The sequence below is a fragment of the Oncorhynchus tshawytscha genome, linkage group LG26, assembly GCF_018296145.1.
Source record: "Oncorhynchus tshawytscha isolate Ot180627B linkage group LG26, Otsh_v2.0, whole genome shotgun sequence".
Lineage (NCBI taxonomy): Eukaryota > Metazoa > Chordata > Actinopteri > Salmoniformes > Salmonidae > Oncorhynchus > Oncorhynchus tshawytscha.
Window position 1 is genome coordinate 51,138,055 of NC_056454.1, and position 22,500 is coordinate 51,160,554.

General features: G+C 46.0%; 1 protein-coding gene across 3 annotated transcripts in view; it reads left to right on the forward strand.

The window, feature by feature from the left end:
• The window catches only part of nrp2b (neuropilin 2b), a 232,944-nt gene that overhangs the window by 148,220 nt on the left and 62,224 nt on the right, over positions 1–22,500 (forward strand). For all 3 annotated transcript variants that reach the window (XM_042306811.1, XM_042306812.1, XM_042306813.1), the window contains exons 12-13: positions 15,258–15,335; positions 16,374–16,535. In XM_042306811.1, the coding sequence (XP_042162745.1) occupies positions 15,258–15,335; positions 16,374–16,535 (240 nt within the window). The remainder of the gene's footprint in view (positions 1–15,257; positions 15,336–16,373; positions 16,536–22,500) is intronic.

Sequence of the window (22,500 nt, forward strand, 5' to 3'; positions counted from 1 at the left end):
CTGAAGTCCCCGATGTGTCAGAGGCAAGCGGTGATGAGAGGAGAGAGAGGGCATGGAGTCTCTTGTCCTGTCTTCCATGAGAGTTAGGTGGCCTTGTGCTAAAGAAAAGAGAGAGGAGAGAGGAGAGACTGCTGGTGGTGGGGAGAGAGGAGAGAGGAGAGAGAGGAGAGACTGCTGGTGGTGGGGAGAGAGGAGAGAGAGGAGAGAGGAGAGACTGCTGGTGGTGGGGAGAGAGGAGAGAGGAGAGAGTAGAGGAGAGAGAGGAGAGGGGAGATTGGAGAGAGGAGAGAGGAGAGAGGAGAAGGAGAGAGGAGAGAGAGGAGAGAGGAGAAAGACTGCTTGTAGCGGGGAGAGAGGAGAGAGGAGAGAGAGGAGAGAGGAGAGAGAGGAGAGACGAGAGGGGAAAGAGGTGAGAGGAGAGAGGAGACAGCTGTAGAAACTCAGTGTCCAGTCAGAAGACAGTTGTATAAACTCAATGTCCACTCAGAAGACAGATGTATAAACTCAGTGTCCAGTCAGAAGACAGCTGTAGACACTCAGTGTCCAGTCAGAAGACAGCTGTATAAACTCAGTGTCCAGTCAGAAGACAGCTGTATAAACTCAGTGTCCACTCAGAAGACAGCTGTATAAACTCAGTGTCCAGTCAGAAGACAGCTGTAGACACTCAGTGTCCAGTCAGAAGACAGCTGTAGACACTCAGTGTCCAGTCAGAAGACAGCTGTAGACACTCAGTGTCTAGTCAGAAGACAGCTGTAGACAGTAGTCAGGGAGCAGGACTTGTCATGTTGTTGTTCTGCATTCTGTTCTTGTGTCTTGTCGTGGGAATCAGACGAGAGTGTATCACTGAGCAGACCTGTACAAGCTCGCACACACGCACACACGCACACACGCGCACGCACACACACACACACAAACACACACAACCTCCCCTCTCCCATCCTCCCCTCCCCTCTCCCATCGTCCTCTCCCCTCTCCCATCCTCCATCTCCTATCCTCCCCTCCCCTCTCCCATCCTCCCCTCCGCTCTCCCATCCTCCCCTCTCCCATCCTCCCCTCCCCTCTCCTCCCCTCCCCTCTCCCATCCTACCCTCCATCTCCTATCCTCCCTCTCCCATCCTCCCCTCTCCCATCCTCCCCTCCGCTCTCCCATCCTCCCCTCTCCCATCCTCCCCTCCCGTATCCCATCCTCCCCTCCCCTCTCCCATCCTCCCTCTCCTCTCCCATCCTCCCCTCCCCTCTCCCATCCTCCCCCCCTCTCCCATCCTCCTCTCCCATCCCCTCCCCTCCCCTCTCCCATCCTCCCTCTCCTCTCCCATCCTCCCCCTCTCCCCTCTCCCATCCTCCCATTTTCCATCCCCCTCTCCCATCCTCCCCTCCCCTCTCCCATCCCCCTCTCCCATCCTCCCCCCATCCTCCAATCCTCCTCCCCCTCTCCCATCCTCCCCTCCACTCCTCCTCTCCCCATCCTCCCCTCTCCCATCCTCCACCCCCCTCTCCCATCCCCCTCTCCCATCCTCCCCTCCCCTCTCCCATCCTCCCCTCTCCTCTCCCATCCTCCCCTCCTCCACCCTCTCCCATCCTCCCCCTCTCCCATCCTCTCCTCTCCCCCCCTCTCCCATCCTCCCTCCCCTCTCCCATCCCCCCCCCTCTCCCATCCTCCCCTCCCCTCTCCAATCCTCCCCCCTCCCCTCTCCCATCCTCCATCCTCCCCCCTCTCCCATCCTCCCTCCCCTCTCCCTCCCTCCCCTCCCCCCTCCCTCCCTCTCCCTCCTCCCCCCTCTCCCATCCTCCCCTCCCCCTCCCTCCCCTCCCCTCCCCATCCTCTCCCTCTCCCATCCTCCCTCCCCTCTCCCATCCTCTCCCCTCTCCCATCCTCCCCTCCCCTCTCCCATCCTCCCCTCCCCCTCCCCATCCTCTCCCATCCTCCCCTCCTCTCTCCCATCCTCCCCTCCCCTCTCCCATCCTCCCCCTCCCCTCTCCCATCCTCCCCTCCCCTCTCCCATCCTCCCCTCCTCTCTCCCATCCTCCCCTCCTCTCTCCCATCCTCCTCCCCCTCCCCTCCCCTCCCATCCTCCTCTCCTCCTCCCATCCTCCCCTCCCCTCTCCCCCTCCCATCCTCCCTCTCTCTCCCAGCCTCCTCCCTCCCCTCCCTCCCATCCCTCCTCCCCTCTCCCATCCTCCCCTCCCCTCTCCCATCCTCCCCCTCCTCCAGCCTCCTCCCCCTCCATCCCCCTCCCCTCTCCCATCCTCCTCCCCTCTCCCATCTCCCTCCTCCCATCCTCCCTCCCCTCTCCCATCCTCCCCTCCTCTCCCATCCTCTCCCCCTCCCATCCTCCCCTCCCCTCTCCCATCCTCCCCTCCCCTCTCCCATCCTCCCCTCCTCTCTCCCATCCTCCCCTCCTCTCTCCCATCCTCCCCTCCTCCTCTCTCCCATCCTCCCCCCCTCCTCTCTCCCATCCTCCTCTCCCCTCCTCCCATCCTCTCCCATCCCCCCTCCCTCTCCCATCCGTCCCCTCTCCTCTCCCAGCCTCCTCTCCCTCTCCCATCCTCCCCTCCCCTCCCCTCTCCCATCCTCCTCTCCCCTCTCCCATCCTCCCCTCCCTCCCTCTCCCATCCGTCCCCTCTCCTCTCCCAGCCTCCTCTCCCTCTCCCATCCTCCCTCCCCTCCCTCTCCCATCCTCCCCTCCCCTCTCCCATCCATCCTCCCCTCTCCCATCCTCCCAGCCTCCTCTCCCAGCTCTCCCATCCTCCCATCCTCCCCTCCCCTCTCCCATCCTCCTCTCACTGGCAGGGAATTGTGAAACAGAGGAATAATTAATTGATTAATAAATAAAAGAGACAAGGCACGGTTGTGCAAAGCGGAGCGTGAAAGGCACCCAATCCTCTGAACTCAGATATTACAATCACTGCAGCCTCTCTATAATTCATTCCGGATTTGACAACTGTGGCAGAGGGCATGTGTGTGTGTGTGTGTGTACAAGGACTTCCAGAAACACAGGGCCATCAAGGCCTCCAATGACACTGCAGTCACACAGCGCAGGCACACAGCGCAGTCACACAGCAGACATGAGAGTTGAACCTACAACCTTGGTGTTGCCAGCATAGCGCTCCAACTCCCTGAGCCATTTTGACCTCAGCCAGCCAGCCAGTCAGCCAGCCAGCCAGCCAGCCAGCCAGCCAGCCAGCCAGCCAGCCAGCCAGCCAGCCAGCCAGCCAGTCAGCCAGCCAGTCAGCCAGCCAGCCAGCCAGTTAGCCAGCCAGCCAATCAGCCAGTCAGCCAGCCAATCAGCCAATCAGCCAGTCAGCCAGCCAGTCAGCCAGCCAGCCAATCAGCGAGTCAGCCAGTCAGCCAGCCAGCGAGCCGGCCAGGAACCTTCCCTCCTCTCCCCCCAATTGGCTTTGAGAGGGAGCCAGAGGGGAGGGACCTCTGACCTTCTCATCCAATGGGTTTTGAGAAAGAGACAAGGAGAGAGGATGCAACAAAACAAGGATATGCAATTGAGGGCAGAGGGAGCAAGTATTTGAGAGCTATACATTTTTTATAGTCTGTCCAGAAACAACCCCTAGCCTCGACTGCCTAGAGTCTAGACACTTGTGGAGATCTGAGAGGGATTGGTGAGTGTTAATATTGTGAGCGCTCCACCTTGCTCTCTGATAGGCTTGGTAGAATTGTGTCTGTATTGCTTACACCTGTCTAATTCTCTCAGATCTCCACACGTGTCTAAGGGACAAGGGGCTAGGGGTTGTTTCTGGACCCCACAACCCGTTGTGTGGGGGGTGGGGGGTGGACCTACAACACCACACTTAAGGCTGATTGGATGTTACATTCCATTGCTGCACACACACAGATGTTCACAGGTGTAAGCAGGACTAACCTATCAGGCTGATCAGACCGGTCTGGGTAGCTGGAGACAGTGAAAGGATATATAGTTGAAGTCGGAAGTTTACATGCACCTTAACCAACTACATTTACACTCAGGTTTTCACAATTCCTGACATTTAATCCTGGTAAAAATTCCCTGTTTTAGGTCAGTTAGGATCACCACTTTATTTTAAGAATGTGAAATGTCAGAATAATAGTAGAGAGAATGATTTATTTCAGCATTTATTTATTTCAACACATTCCCAGATGTTCTATAGGATTGAGGTCAGGGCTTTGTGATGGCCACTCCAATACCTTGACTTTGTTGTCCTTAAGGCATTTTGCCACAACTTTGGAAGTATGCTTGGGGTCATTGTCCATTTGGAAGACCCATTTGCGACCAAACTTTAACTTCCTGACTGATGTCTTGATGTTGCTTCAATATATCCACATAATTTTCCTTCCTCATGATGCCATCTATTTTGTGAAGTGCACCAGTCCCTCCTGCAGCAAAGAACCCCCACAACATGATGCTGCCACCTGTGCTTCACGGTTGGGATGGTGTTCTTCAGCTTGCAAGCCTCCTCCTTTCTCCTCCAAACAAAACAATGGTCATTATGGCCAAACAGTTCCATTTTTGTTTCATCAGACCAGAGGACATTTCTACAAAAAGTAGGATCTTTGTCCCCATGTGCAGTTGCAAAGAGGAGTCTGGCTTTTTATGGCGGGTTCGGAGCAGTGAATTCTTCCTTGCTGAGCGGCCTTTCAGGTTATGTCGATATAGTCGACTCGTTTTACTGTGGATGTAGATACTTTTGTGCCTGTTTCCTCCAACATCTTCACAAGGTCCTTTGCTGTTTTTCTGAAATTGATTTGCACTTTTCGCACCAAAGTATGGTCATCTCTAGGAGACAGAACGCGTCTCCTTCCTGAACGTTATGACGGCTGCGTGGTCCCATGGTGTTTATACTTGCGTACTATTGTTTGTACAGATGAACGTGGTACCTTCAGGTGTTTGTAAATTTCTCCCAAGGATGAACCAGATCTGTGAGGGTCTACCATTTTTTTTCTGAGGTCTTGGCTGATTTCTTTTGATTTTCCCATGATGTTTATACTTGCGTACTATTGTTTGTACAGATGAACGTGGTACCTTCAGGCGTTGGGAAATTGCTCCCAAGGATGACCCAGACTTGTAGTCGTCTACAATTTTTTTTCTGAGGTCTTGGTTGATTTGGTGTAATTACAGAATGAGTACGTGACTAGAGCAGAATGACATGGTGTAATTACAGCTCCCTGTATGTGGTCCTCTGGTACAGATATCCATGAGATCCCATAGCTGCCATCAGTTCTTAGAATGTAAATTCTGACTTCATCACTTCCTGCCTGTATATTCTCTCTTGACTGTCGGGTCTGTGAAGGTGACTCAGCTTCTCGCTCTGTGCCCCGTCACTGCTGACACACCCCTAAAGTCACCTAAAGGTTTTAACGTCACAGCAATAACATAGTGACAGGCCCTGACCTTTAACTGAATAGCTCCTTAAGGAGAGATGATGGCTCATTAATTGTTTAGTCTGGGCAGACGGTAGTGGGAGACAGAGGTGGGAGAGGGGAGGGAGAGAGGAGAAAGAAGGGGGGAAGAGAGTAGGAAGAGAGGAGGGAGAGAGGAGGAAGAGAGGAGAGAAGGGGGCAAGAGAGGAGGAAGAGAGGAGGGAGAGATGAGAGAAGAGGGGAAGAGAGGAGAAAGAGAGGAGGGAGAGAAGAGGAGGAAGAGAGGAGGAAGAGACGAGAGAAGGGGGAAGAGAGGAGATAGAGAGGAGCGAGAGAGGAGAGAAGGGGGAAGAGATGAGGAAGACAGGAGGGAGAGAGGAGGGAGAGAGGAGGGAGAGATGAGAAAAGGGGGAAGAGAGGAGAAAGAGAGGAGGGAGAGAAGAGGAAGAGATGAGAGAAGGGGGAAGGGAAGAGGAGGGGAGAAAGAGAATGGGGAGGGAGAGAGGAGAGAAGGGGGAAAGAGAGGAAGAGAGAGGGAGGGGGAGGGGGAAGAGAGGAGAAAGAGAGGAGAGAAGGGGGAGGAGAGGAGAGGAGGAAGAGAGGAGGAGGAAGAGACGAGGAAGAGAATATAGAAAGGAGGAGAGAGATGAGGGAGCTAGGAAGGAGAGAGGGGGAGAGAAGAGAGAGGGAGATGACTGTCAGGTTGTGGAGCAGGTAGAGGACTGACTAAGGGCATAATCCTAACTTGACATCTGTACTCCTATCTTGATGAGCTCTTAAATCTTGAATTGATGTCAGTGCATGAAAACTTAAGCTACAGCAGTGGATTCAGCCCTTACTGACTGGCTGACTCTGTTTTACTGACTGACTGACTCTGTTTTACTGACTGACTGACTCTGTTTTACTAACTGACTGACTCTCTGACCGACTGTCTGTTGGTACTGATGCTTCCTCTCTCTCCCTCCTCCCAGGTCTGTCTGGGGGGTTAATTGCAGTTTCAAAGGGCAACAGATTGATACAGTTTAAATACAGTTTAATGTCAAAACCAACCGGTGGCAGCTGGAGCTACTATTTCATGTCTGGGTTTATTCATTTCCTAATATATTACAAATGGCTCCCTCTCAGATATATTTATATATTTGTATAGGGTGCTGAAGTAGCTGTGTGATTAGCGCTTCTCTTCACGTATTGGCCAATTAATTAAGTCTTGAACTGTAAAGAGTAATTAAAACTAATGATGTTAGTAAGGACTGACAGTCATTAGTCCTGTAGTTCCTACACTGTACTGATGTTAGTAAGGACTGACAGTCATTAGTCCTGTAGTTCCTACACTGTGCTGATGTTAGTAAGGACTGACAGTCATTAGTCCTGTAGTTCCTACACTGTACTGATGTTAGTAAGGACTGACAGTCATTAGTCATGTAGTTCCTACACTGTAATGATGTTAGTAAGGACTGACAGTCATTAGTCCTGTAGTTCCTACACTGTACTGATGTTAGTAAGGACTGACAGTCATTAGTCCTGTAGTTCCTACACTGTAATGATGTTAGTAAGGACTGACAGTCATTAGTCCTGTAGTTCCTACACTGTACTGATGTTAGTAAGGACTGACAGTCATTAGTCCTGTAGTTCCTACACTGTAATGATGTTAGTAAGGACTGACAGTCATTAGTCCTGTAGTTCCTACACTGTACTGATGTTAGTAAGGACTGACAGTCATTAGTCCTGTAGTTCCTACACTGTAATGATGTTAGTAAGGACTGACAGTCATTAGTCATGTAGTTCATACACTGTAATGATGTTAGTAAGGACTGACAGTCATTAGTCCTGTAGTTCCTACACTGTAATGATGTTAGTAAGGACTGACAGTCATTAGTCCTGTAGTTCCTACACTGTACTGATGTTAGTAAGGACTGACAGTCATTAGTCCTGTAGTTCCTACACTGTAATGATGTTAGTAAGGACTGACAGTCATTAGTCCTGTAGTTCCTACACTGTACTGATGTTAGTAAGGACTGACATATAGACACTAAAACTACTGATACAGATAGACACCAACACTACTGATACAGATAGACACCAACACTACCGATACAGATGGACACCAACAATACTGATACATATAGACACCAACACTACTGATGCAGATAGACACCAACACTACTGATACATATAGACACCAACACTACTAATACAGACACCAACACTGCTGATACAGACACCAACACTAGTGATACAGATAGACACCAACACTACTGATACAGATAGACACCAACACTAGTGATACAGATAGACACCAACACTAGTGATACAGATAGACACCAACACTACTGATACAGATAGACACCAACACTACTGATACAGATAGACACCAACACTACTGATACAGATAGACACCAACACTAGTGATACAGATAGACACCAACACTAGTGATACAGATAGACACTAACACTAGGGATACAGATAGACACCAACACTACTGATACAGATAGACACCAACACTAGTGATACAGATAGACACTAACACTAGTGATACAGATAGACACCAACACTACTGATACAGATAGACACCAACACTACTGATACAGACACCAACACTACTAATACAGATTGACACCAACACTACTGATACAGATAGACACCAACACTAGTGATACAGATAGACACTAACACTAGTGATACAGATAGACACCAACACTACTGATACAGATAGACACCAACACTACTGATACAGATAGACACCAACACTACTAATACAAACACCAACACTACCGATACAGATAGACACCAACACTACTGATACAGATTGACACCAACACTACTGATACAGATAGACACCAACACTACTGATACAGATAGACACCAACACTAGTGATACAGATATACACCAACACTACTGTTACAAACACCAACACTACTAATACAGATAGACACCAACACTACTAATACATATAGACACCAACACTACTGATACAGATAGACACCAACACTACTGATACAGATAGACACCAACACTAGTGATACAGATATACACCAATACTACTAATACAGATAGACACAACACTACTAATACAGATAGACACCAACACTACTGATACAGATAGACACCAACACTAGTGATACAGATAGACACTAACACTAGTGATACAGATAGACACCAACACTACTGATACAGATAGACACCAACACTACTGTTGCAGACACCAACACTACTAATACAGATTGACACCAACACTACCGATACAGATAGACACCAACACTACTGATACAGATTGACACCAACACTACTGATACAGATAGACACCAACACTACTGATACAGATAGACACCAACACTACTGATACAGATAGACACCAACACTACTAATACATATAGACACCAACACTACTGATACAGATAGACACCAACACTAGTGATACAGATAGACACCAACACTACTGATACAGATAGACACCAACACTAGTGATACAGATATACACCAACACTACTGTTACAAACACCAACACTACTAATACAGATAGACACCAACACTAGTGATACAAATATACACCAACACTACTGTTACAGACACCAACACTACTAATACATATAGACACCAACACTACTGTTAGACACCAACACTACTAATACAGATAGACACCAACACTACTAATACAGATAGACACCAACACTACTAATACAGATAGACACCAACACTACTGTTACAGACACCAACACTACTAATACAGATAGACACCAACACTACTGTTACAGACACCAACACTACTAATACTTATAGACACCAATACTACTAAGACAGATAGACACCAACACTACTAATACAGATAGACACCAACACTACTGATACAGATAGACACCAACACGACTGATACAGATAGACACCAACACTACTGATACAGATAGACACCAACACTACTGTTACAGACACCAACACTACTAATACATATAGACACCACCACTACTGTTACAGAGAGACACCAACACTACTGTTACAGACACCAACACTACTAATACAGATAGACACCAACACTACTGTTACAGACACCAACACTGCTGTTACAGATTGACACCAACACTACTGTTACAGACACCAACAGTACTAATACATATAGACACCAACACTAATGTTACAGACACCAACACTACTGTTACAGATAGACACCAACACTACTGTTACAGACACCAACACTACTGTTACAGACACCAACACTACTGATACAGATAGACACCAACACTACTAATACATATAGACACCAACACTACTGATACAGATAGACACCAACACTACTGTTACAGACACCAACACTACTAATACAAATAGACACCAACACTACTAATACATATAGACACCAACACTACTGATACAGATAGTCACCAACACAACTGTTACAGACACCAACACTACTAATACATATAGACACCAACACTACTGTTACAGACACCAACACTACTAATACAGATAGACACCAACAATACTGTTACAGACAGACACCAACACTACTAATACAGATAGACACCAACACTACTGTTACAGACACCAACACTACTAATACATATAGACACCAACACTACTGTTACAGACACCAACACTACTAATACAGATATACACCAACACTACTAATACAGATAGACACCAATACTACTAATACATATAGACACCAACACTACACTAATACAGATATACACCAACACTACTGATACAGGTAGACACCAACACTACTGATACAGATAGACACCAACACTACTGATACAGATAGACACCAACACTACTGATACAGATAGACACCAACACTACTAATACAGACACCAACACTACTGATACAGATATACACCAATACTACTAATACAGATAGACACCAACACTACTGATACATATAGACGCCAACACTACTGATACAGATAGACACCAACACTACTAATACATATAGACACCAACACTACTGATACATATAGACACCAACACTACTGATACAGATAGACACCAACACTACTAATACAGACACCAACACTACTGATACAGATATACACCAATACTACTAATACAGATAGACACCAACACTACTGATACAGATAGACACCAACACTACTGATACAGATAGACACCAACACTACTGATACAGATAGACACCAACACTACTAAAACAGATAGACACCAACACTACTGATACAGACACCAACACTACTAATACAGATAGACACCAACACTACTGATACAGATAGACACCAACACTACTGATACAGATAGACACCAACACTACTGATACAGATAGACACCAACACTACTGATACAGATAGACACCAACACTACTGATACAGATAGACACCAACACTACTGATACATACAGACGCCAACACTACTGATACAGATAGACACCAACACTACTGATACAGATAGACACCAACACTACTAATACAGATAGACACCAACACTACTGATACAGATAGACACCAACACTACTGATACAGATAGACACCAACACTACTGATACATACAGACGCCAACACTACTGATACAGATAGACACCAACACTACTGATACAGATAGACACCAACACTACTGATACAGATATACACCAACACTACTGATACAGATAGACACCAACACTACTGATACAGATAGACACCAACACTACTGGTACAGATAGACACCAACACTGCCGATACAGATAGACACCAGCACTACTGATACAGATAGACACCAACACTACTGATACAGATAGACACCAACACTACTGATACAGATAGACACCAACACTACTAATACATATAGACACCAACACTACTAATACAGACACCAACACTGCTGATACAGACACCAACACTACTAATATATATATATATATATATATATATATATATATATATATATATATATATATATATATATATATATATATTTGTATGTTTGTTAAAACTGCTTTTTGTAAGTAATTAACTCTCCTCTCCAAATTCAGCTGGAATATTGCCCTAAAGGATTTAATGTGACTGGTTGACGATATGACATTGACAAGTCTCGTCTTGCGCTGCACAGAGTATCAGATCTCAACAACAACAATGGTTTCAATTCGTTGATTAAATGTTTGTTGTTGCGGGACAAAATGGGGGACTGTCACCCGAACACATGCACACTAGACCAAGCACCACTCACACAGCCCACCAATCAAGATGACTCATGGAGACTCACAACACAGCCCAGCAGGTACAGTTGGGTGATTCCTCCAGCCAGACCACCCTGATGTGATGAGGTAGTGTGGGGTGATTCCTCCAGCCAGACCACCCTGATGTGATGAGGTAGTGTGGGGTGATTCCTCCAGCCAGACCACCCTAATGTGATGAGGTAGTGTGGGCTGATTCCTCCAGCCAGACCACCCTGATGTGATGAGGTAGTGTGGGGTGATTCCTCCAGCCAGACCACCCTGATGTGATGAGGTAGTGTGGGGTGATTCCTCCAGCCAGACCACCATGATGTGATGAGGTAGTGTGGGGTGATTCCTCCAGCCAGACCACCCTGATGTGATGAGGTAGTGAGGGGTGATTCCTCCAACCAGACCACCCTGATGTGATGAGGTAGTGTGGGGTGATTCCTCCAACCAGACCACCCTGATGTGATGAGGTAGTGGGGGTGATTCCTCCAACCAGACCACCCTGATGTGATGAGGTAGTGTGGGGTGATTCCTCCAGCCAGACCACCCTGATGTGATGAGGTAGTGTGGGCTGATTCCTCCAGCCAGACCACCCTGATGTGATGAGGTAGTGTGGGCTGATTCCTCCAGCCAGACCACCCTGATGTGATGAGGTGGTGTGGGGTGATTCCTCCAACCAGACCACCCTGATGTGATGAGGTAGTGTGGGGTGATTCCTCCAGCCAGACCACCCTGATGTGATGAGGTAGTGTGGGCTGATTCCTCCAGCCAGACCACCCTGATGTGATGAGGTAGTGTGGGGTGATTCCTCCAGCCATACCACCCTGATGTGATGAGGTAGTGTGGGGTGATTCCTCCAACCAGACCACCCTGATGTGATGAGGTAGTGTGGGGTGATTCCTCCAGCCAGACCACCCTGATGTGATGAGGTAGTGTGGGTTGATTCCTCCAGCCAGACCACCCTAATGTGATGAGGTAGTGGTACTTCAGTTCCTTTACATCGGCCACGGGGCAACTCTCCCTCTCTCACAAACACACCCAGTACGCCATCATCCTGCTGGTCTCCATAAGGACTGGTTTTATCCTCTGTTAGCATTCTTTAAACAGTTTGCACAAGGCCATGTGCTCTGAGATCGTTTCCAGCTGTGTTGAGCTAGAGAGAAAGAGAAAGTGTGTGTGAGTAAGTGAGTGAGTGCTTCTGTATTTGTCTGTGTGTGTGGCAGTACTGTCGCAGTGGTTTCCCTTTTATGGTGGAGAGAGAGAGCTATGTGGTGCAGAGAGAGAGGGAGACACAGAGAGAAAGAGAGAGAGAGAGAGAGAGTTATGTGGTGCAGAGAGAGAGAGACACAGAGAGAGAGAGACACACACACAGAGAGAGAGAGAGACACAGAGAGAGAGAGAGACAGAGAGAGAGAGATATGTGGTGCAGAGAGAGAGAGACACAGAGAGAGAGAGAGAGAGAGAGACTTTAAAACTCTATAAACGTACACTCAGAAGCAAAAAAGCACAGTACGACAGCAAGCAGCTGACACGAATTGAGGAGTCCCATAAACACAAACAACTTCTGGCAAAATTGGAAAAAACTAAAAAAATCTAAACAAGAGGAATTAGCGATACAGAATGGTGACATATGGACAACCCATTTTAAAACACTCTACAACACCGTTCAAATTGACACAAACGCAGAACAACGCCAAATTCATGAGAAGTTGGAATGGATTAGAAAAAGCTATAAAGGACTATAAAAATCCACTGGACTCCCCAATTACAGACCAGGAGCTCTATAACAAACTAAACTATTACTGACCAGGAGCTCTATAAGATACTAAACTATTACAGACCAGGAGCTCTATAAGAAACTTCAAGCTCTCGAATTTAAAAAGGCATGTGGACCTGATGGCATCCTAAATGAGATACAAAACTCACTAGTGCAAAATTTCAATTGGTTATATTAAAACGGTTTAATTTGATCCTGAGTGTAGGTTATTTCCCTGACATCTGGAATCAAGGACTCATAACCCCAATCTTTAAGAACAGAGACAAATTTGACACTAACAATTACAGAGGCATTTGTGTGAACAGTAACCTGGGGCAGGTTTTCTGTAATATTATAAATGTAAGAGTTCTAAACTTCCTTAATAAGCACAATGTCTTGAGTAAAAGCCTAATTGGATTTATACCAAAACATCGCACAACTAATCATATTTACACCCCACACAACCTGATAGATAAACATGTCCACCAAAATAATACCAAAATATACGCTTGCTTTATCGACTTCCAAAAAGCATTTGATTCTATTTGGCATACAGGACTGTTCTATAAAGTTATTGAAAGTGGTGTAGGGGGTAAAACATGACATAATTAAATCAATGTATACTGGCAATACGTGCAGCATTAAAATTGGTAAGAAAATAACAGAATTCTTTAACCAGGGGTGGGGCCTTCGCCAGGGTTGCAATATGAGCCCTGCACCCTTCAATATTTACATCAACGAATTGGCCACTATTCTAGAAAAATCCTCAGCCCCTGGTGTTAGTCTCCACAATTCAGAAGTTAAATGACTACTCTTCGCAGATGACCTATGCCTGCTGTCAACCACAGCACATGGCCAACAGCAGAGCCTGGACCTGCTAGAGCAGTACTGCCAGACCTGGGCCCTGGCAGTAAACCCCAAAAAGACTAAAATAATGATTTTCCAGAGAAGATCCAGATCTCAGGGAATTAGACTAAAGTTCTCAATTGGTACAAAATATATAGAGTACTGCACACACTACAATTACTTAGGTTTAAAAATAAGCTCAACTGGACACCTTAATGAGGCAGTGAATGAGCTGAGAGAGAAAGCACGCAGGGCATTCTACACCATTAAAAAGCTCATTCAAATTGAAATACGCAAATAGGCAGAGTGAGACTGAGGACGACAGGCAGAGTGAGACTGAGGACGACAGGCAGAGTGAGACTGAGGACGACAGGCAGAGTGAGACTGAGGACGACAGGCAGAGTGAGACTGAGGACGACAGGCAGAGTGAGACTGAGGACGACAGGCAGAGTGAGACTGAGGACGACAGGCAGAGTGAGACTGAGGACGACAGGCAGAGTGAGACTGTACTGTGGTGGGTTGGCTCAACGCTGTGTGATACTGCAGGCTGCCATGTCACTGAGAGTAGACATCCATCAAGAGAGGGATGTGTGTACTGATGACTCCCGACCTCCCTATCTCCATACCGCCATACTTCCCAACCTCCTGACCTCCCGACCTCCCGACCTCCCTACCTCCCTATCTCCATACCGCCATACCTCCCAACCTCCCGACCTCCCTACCTCCCTATCTCCATACCGCCATACCTCCCGACCTCCCTACCTCCCGACCTCCCGACCTCCCTACCTCCCTACCTCCATACCTCCGACCTCCCTACCTCCATACCTCCGACCTCCCTGGCTCACACGGTAGAGATGTGTTGTTGTTTACACTACGACCTCACACGGTAGAGATGTGTTGTTGTTTACACTATGACCTCACACGGTAGAGATGTGTTGTTGTTTACACTACGACCTCACACGGTAGAGATGTGTTGTTGTTTACACTATGACCTCACGCGGTAGAGATGTGTTGTTGTTTACACTACGACCTCACACGGTAGAGAGGTGACACAGACTCTTGTTGTTGGTTCTCAGGGGTTTAGTGTAAAGCAGAGGTCTAATTTCCTACAATTGTAGGATAAAGTGAATCATCCTCTCTGCTCTTTTCTCCTCTCTATAGAAATGACTACTCTTCCAGACACTGCCACAACCCCACTGCCTAGACTAGAGGAGACCACCGCTGCCTTGAGAGGACCAGGTACACGCTGTAACACACGCACACAGGGCTACAGGGCCTCACCGTGGTGTAAGGCTCAGACACGTATTGATCACGATCTGTCTGATCAGCATCATTGATTGAGCTACCTATCCTGTGCTCCAATGAGGATGTGGTTAGTCCACTGTGTGTGCACTGGATTTGTGCTCTTATGTGTTTTCAACTAATAGCAGCGTAAACTGACGCTCCGTCCCAGAAATGAGCTGTCTCTCTTCTAACATTATGCCGCTAACATTATGCCGCTAACATTATAGTGCTAACATTATAGTGCTAACATTATAATGCTAACATTATGCCGCTAACATTATAATGCTAACATTATGCAGCTAACATTATAATGCTAACATTATGCTGCTAACATTATAATGATAACATTATGCTGCTAACATTATAATGCTAACATTATGCCGCTAACATTATAATGCTAACATTATGCCGCTAACATTATAATGCTAACATTCTGTCGCTAACATTATAATGCTAACATTATGCCGCTAACATTATAATGCTAACATTATAGTGCTAACATTATGCCGCTAACATTACGATGCTAACATTATGCCGCTAACATTATAATGCTAACATTATGCCGCTAACATTACGATGCTAACATTATGCCGCTAACATTATAATGCTAACATTATGCCGCTAACATTATAATGCTAACATTACGTTGTATGTGTGTGTCTCTGCTTCTCTCTTCTCTGCTGATTTCTGAGGGGTGATTCCAGGGTGTAGGGCTCCATGCTGATGAGGCTAACTGTAGCTAGCGTTAGCCCAGCACTCCTGTTGTTTAATCTATAATCTAGACCTCTATCAGTAGGTGTCAGGGCTCAGCGCTAATGCTGCATGCTAATCTCTAACAAGCCTCGTTCAAGGCCATGGGTGTGAGTTCTCCCAAAAGGAGTGTAGGAAACTTGGAACTAACAGCACCGTGGTAGGAACTAGGCTAAATGTAATGGGTTTAACTTATCTTGTTATCACTCTCTCTCCTTTTCCCTCTCTACCCCTCCTCTTTAGGCACTACTGTGTGGTCTCTGGGTGGTCTGTGTGACTTTGAGTCCAGTCTGTGTGGCTGGATCCCAGACAGCATGTCAGAGCTGAGCTGGTCTCTCCACAGCGGCAGCCTCTCGTCTGGTCTAACACCCAGTCTGGATCTACCTCTCTCTCTGCCCAAAGACGGTCAGTACCACTCACATTTACAGTCATCTGGTCATCACTGGATAGGAGGACACACTGACATTTATAGAGAGGTGACACCTGGTATTAACATGGTCAGCTGGTCTTCACTGGATAGGAGATACACTGACATTTATAGAGAGGTGACATCTGGTTTTATTATGGTCATCTGGTCTTCACTGGATAGGAGACACACTGACATTTATTTTATTTTACTAGGCAAGTCAGTTAAGAACAAATTATTTTTTTCAATGATGGCCTAGAAACAGTGGGTTAACTGCCTGTTCAGGGGCAGAAGGACAGATTTTAACCTTGTCAGCTTGGGGATTTGAACTTGCAACCTTCCGGTTACTAGTAAAATGCTCTAACCACTAGGCTACCCTGCCTAGAGAGGTGACAGCTGGTTTTATCATGGTCATCACTGGACAGGAAAAACACTGACATTTATAGAGAGGTGAGCTGGTATTATCATGGTCAGCTGGTCATCACTGGATAGGAGACACACTGACATTTATAGAGAGGTGACAGCTGGTTTTTGGATCCTGGATCTGTCAGAATCCATGCTGAAATGGGGTGTCTCTGCATATTATGCGTTGGAATATGGTCTAATGGCCACATCATTTATAGGCATATTAATCAGACCCTGAAGCCCACAGTAACATGTATCCCTCTTTATGGCAGTGTACAGCCTTCTGCCCTACCCCCCCCATGACTTTTGCCCCAACCCCCTCATATGCCTTCCGCCCTACCCCCCCTATGCCCCCCTATGCCTTCCGCCCTACCCCCTATGCCCCCTATGCCTTCCCCCCTATGCCTTCCGCCCTACCTCCCCCACTATGCCTTCCGCCCTACCTCCCCCTATGCCTCCCCCTCCTATGCCTTCCACCACATCCCCTCCTATGACCTTCCGCCCCATCCCCTCCTATGCCTTCCGCCCCATCCCCTACTATGCCTTCCGCCCTACCCCCCCTATGCCTTCCGCCCCATCCCCTACTATGCCTTCAGCCCCATCCCCTCCTATGCCTTCCGCCCCATCCCCTACTATGCCTTCAGCCCCATCCCCTCCTATGCCTTCCGCCCCATCCCTCCTATGCCTTCCGCCTCATCCCCTCCTTCTGTCACTCCACCTGTATCTACCTGTATCTACCTGTATCTACCTCTATCTACCTGTATCTACCTGTATTTACCTGTATCTACCTGTATCTACCGCTATCTACCTGTATCCACCTGTATCCACTTGTATCTACATCTATCTACCTGTATCCACCTGTATCCACTTGTATCTACCTGTATCTACCTGTATCTGCCTCGATCTACCTGTATCTACCTCTATCTACCTGTATCCACCTGTATCCACTTGTATCTACATCTATCTACCTGTATCCACCTGTATCCACTTGTATCTACCTGTATCTACCTGTATCTACCTCTATCTACCTGTATCTACCTGTATCTACCTCTATCTACCTACATCTGCCTGTATCTACCTGTATCTGCCTGTATCTACCTGTATCTACCTGTATCTGCCTCTATCTACCTGTATCTACCTATATATACCTCTATATACCTGTATCCACCTACCTACCTCTATCTACCTGTATCTACCTGTATCTACCTGCATCTACTTCTACCAACCTGTATCTACCTGTATCTACCTGTATCTACCTGTACCTACCTGTATCTACCTGCATCTACTTCTACCTACCTGTATCTACCTGTATCTACCTCTATCTACCTGTATCTACCTGTATCTGCCTCTATCTACCTGTATCTACCTGTATCCACCTGTACCTACCTCTATCTACCTGTATCTACCTCTATCTACCTGTATCTACCTCTATCTACCTGATACATCTGTATCTACCTGTATCTACCTGCATCTACTTCTACCTACCTGTATCTACCTCTATCTACCTGTATCCACCTGTATATACCTGTATCTACCTGTATCTACCTGTACCTACCTGTATCTACCTGCATCTACTTCTACCTACCTGTATATACCTCTATCTACCTGTATCTACCTGTATCTACCTGTATCTACCTGTACCTACCTCTATCTACCTGTTATCTACCTGCATCTACTTTTACCTACCTGTATCTACCTGTATCTACCTGTATCTACCTGTATCTACCTGTATCTGCCTCTATCTACCTGTATCTACCTGTATCCACCTGTAGCTACCTCTATCTACCTGTATCTACCTCTATCTACCTGTATCTACCTCTATCTACCTGATACATCTGTATTTACCTGTATCTACCTGCATCTACTTCTACCTACCTGTATCTACCTCTATCTACCTGTATCTACCTCTATCTACCTGTATCTGCCTCTATCTACCTGTATCTACCTGTATCCACATGTATCCACTTGTATCTACCTGTATCTGCCTCTATCTACCTGTATCTACCTGTATCTACCTGTATCTGCCTCTATCTACCTACATCTACCTCTATCTACCTCTATCTACCTGTATCTACCTGTATCTGCCTCTATCTACCTGTATCTACCTCTATCTACCTGTATCTACCTGTATCCACCTCTATCTACCTGTATCCACCTGTACCTACCTCTATCTAACTGTATCTACCTCTATCTACCTGTATCTACCTGTATCCACCTGTACCTACCTCTATCTACCTGTATCTACCTCTGTCTACCTGTATCTACCTCTATCTACCTGTATATACCTGTATCTACCTCTATCTTCCTATCTAACTGTACCTTCCTCTATCTACCTCTATCTACCTGTATCTACCTGTATCCACCTGTACCTACCTCTATCTACCTGTATCTACCTCTATCTACCTGTATCTACCTCTATCTACTTGTATATACCTGTATCTACCTCTATCTTCCTATCTACCTGTACCTTCCTCTATCTACCTGTATCAACCTGTATCTACCTATATCTACCTGTATCTACCTCTATCTACCTGTATCTACCTGTATCAACCTGTATCTACCTCTATCTACCTGTATCTACCTGTATCCACCTGTATCTACCTCTATCTACCTGTATATACCTGTATCTACCTCTATCTTCCTATCTACCTGTACCTTCCTCTATCTACCTCTATCTACCTGTATCTACCTGTATCCACCTGTACCTACCTCTATCTACCTGTATATACCTCTATCTACCTGTATCTACCTCTATCTACCTGTATCTACCTCTATCCACCTGTATCAACCTGTATGTACCTGTATCTACCTGTACTGCCTCTATCTACCTGTATCTACCTCTATCTACCTGTATCTACCTCTATCCACCTGTATCTACCTCTATCTACCTGTATCTACCTCTATCCACCTGTATCAACCTGTATCTACCTGTATCTACCTGTATCTGCCTCTATCTACCTGTATCTACCTCTATCTACCCGTATCTACCTCTATCTACCTGTATCTACCTGTATCTGCCTCTATCTACCTGTATCTACCTCTATCTACCTGTATCTACCTATATCTACCTGTATCTACCTGTATCTGCCTCTATCTACCTGTATCTACCTCTATCTACCTGTATCTACCTGTATCCACCTCTATCTACCTGTATCCACCTGTACTTACCTCTATCTACCTGTATCTACCTCTATCTACCTGTATCCACCTGTACCTACCTCTATCTACCTGTATCTACCTGTATCTACCTGTATCTACCTCTATCTACCTGTATATACCTGTATCTACCCGTATCTACCTCTATCTACCTGTATCTACCTGTATCTGCCTCTATCTAACTGTATCTACCTCTATCTACCTGTATCTACCTATATCTACCTGTATCTACCTGTATCTACCTCTATCTACCTGTATCTACCTGTATCCACCTCTATCTACCTGTATCCACCTGTACTTACCTCTATCTACCTGTATCTACCTCTATCTACCTGTATCCACCTGTACCTACCTCTATCTACCTGTATCTACCTCTATCTACCTGTATCTACCTCTATCTACCTGTATATACCTGTATCTACCTCTATCTTCCTATCTACCTGTACCTTCCTCTATCTACCTCTATCTACCTGTATCTACCTGTATCCACCTGTACCTACCTCTATCTACCTGTATCTACCTCTATCTACCTGTATCTACCTCTATCTACCTGTATATACCTGTATCTACCTCTATCTTCCTATCTACCTGTACCTTCCTCTATCTACCTGTATCAACCTGTATCTACCTCTATCTACCTGTATCTACCTCTATCCACCTGTATCTACCTCTATCTACCTGTATCTACCTCTATCTACCTGTATCCACCTGTATCAACCTGTATCTACCTCTATCTTCCTATCTACCTGTACCTACCTCTATCTACCTCTATCTACCTGTATCTACCTGTATCCACCTGTATCAACCTGTATCTACCTCTATCTACCTGTATCTACCTCTATCTACCTGTATCTACCTGTATCCACCTGTACCTACCTCTATCTACCTGTATCTACCTCTATCTACCTGTATCTACCTCTATCTACCTGTATATACCTGTATCTACCTCTATCTTCCTATCTACCTGTACCTTCCTCTATCTACCTCTATCTACCTGTATCTACCTGTATCCACCTGTACCTACCTCTATCTACCTGTATCTACCTCTATCTACCTGTATCTACCTCTATCTACCTGATACATCTGTATCTACCTGTATCTACCTCTATCTACCTGTATCTACCTCTATCCACCTGTATCTACCTCTATCTACCTGTATCTACCTCTATCTACCTGTATCTACCTCTATCCACCTGTATCTACCTCTATCTACCTGTATCTACCTCTATCTACCTGTATATACCTGTATCTACCTCTATCTTCCTATCTACCTGTACCTTCCTCTATCTACCTGTATCAACCTGTATCTACCTCTATCTACCTGTATCTACCTCTATCCACCTGTATCTACCTGTATCTACCTCTATCTACCTGTATCCACCTGTATCTACCTCTATCTTCCTATCTACCTGTACCTACCTCTATCTACCTCTATCTACCTGTATCTACCTCTATCCACCTGTATCAACCTGTATCCACCTGTATCAACCTGTATCTACCTCTATCTACCTGTATCTACCTCTATCTACCTGTATCTACCTGTATCCACCTGTACCTACCTCTATCTACCTGTATCTACCTCTATCTACCTGTATCTACCTCTATCTACCTGTATATACCTGTATCTACCTCTATCTTCCTATCTACCTGTACCTTCCTCTATCTACCTCTATCTACCTGTATCTACCTGTATCCACCTGTACCTACCTCTATCTACCTGTATCTACCTCTATCTACCTGTATCTACCTCTATCTACCTGTATATACCTGTATCTACCTCTATCTTCCTATCTACCTGTACCTTCCTCTATCTACCTGTATCAACCTGTATCTACCTCTATCTACCTGTATCTACCTCTATCCACCTGTATCTACCTCTATCTACCTGTATCTACCTGTATCTACCTCTATCCACCTGTATCTACCTCTATCTACCTGTATCTACCTCTATCTACCTGTATCTACCTCTATCTACCTCTATCTTCCTATCTACCTGTACCTTCCTCTATCTACCTGTATCAACCTGTATCTACCTCTATCTACCTGTATCTACCTCTATCCACCTGTATCTACCTCTATCTACCTGTATCTACCTCTATCTACCTGTATCCACCTGTATCAACCTGTATCTACCTCTATCTACCTGTATCTATCTCTATCTTCCTATCTACCTGTACCTACCTCTATCTACCTCTATCTACCTGTATCTACCTCTATCCACCTGTATCAACCTGTATCCACCTGTATCAACCTGTATCTACCTCTATCTACCTGTATCTACCTCTATCCACCTGTATCTTCTCCACATCCACTTCTCCACACAACTCCACATCTCCTGTCCCATGGGCCCTGCCTTAACACCACTAAGATGCTATTGTTCTCTCTCTCTCTCGCTTCCTTCTC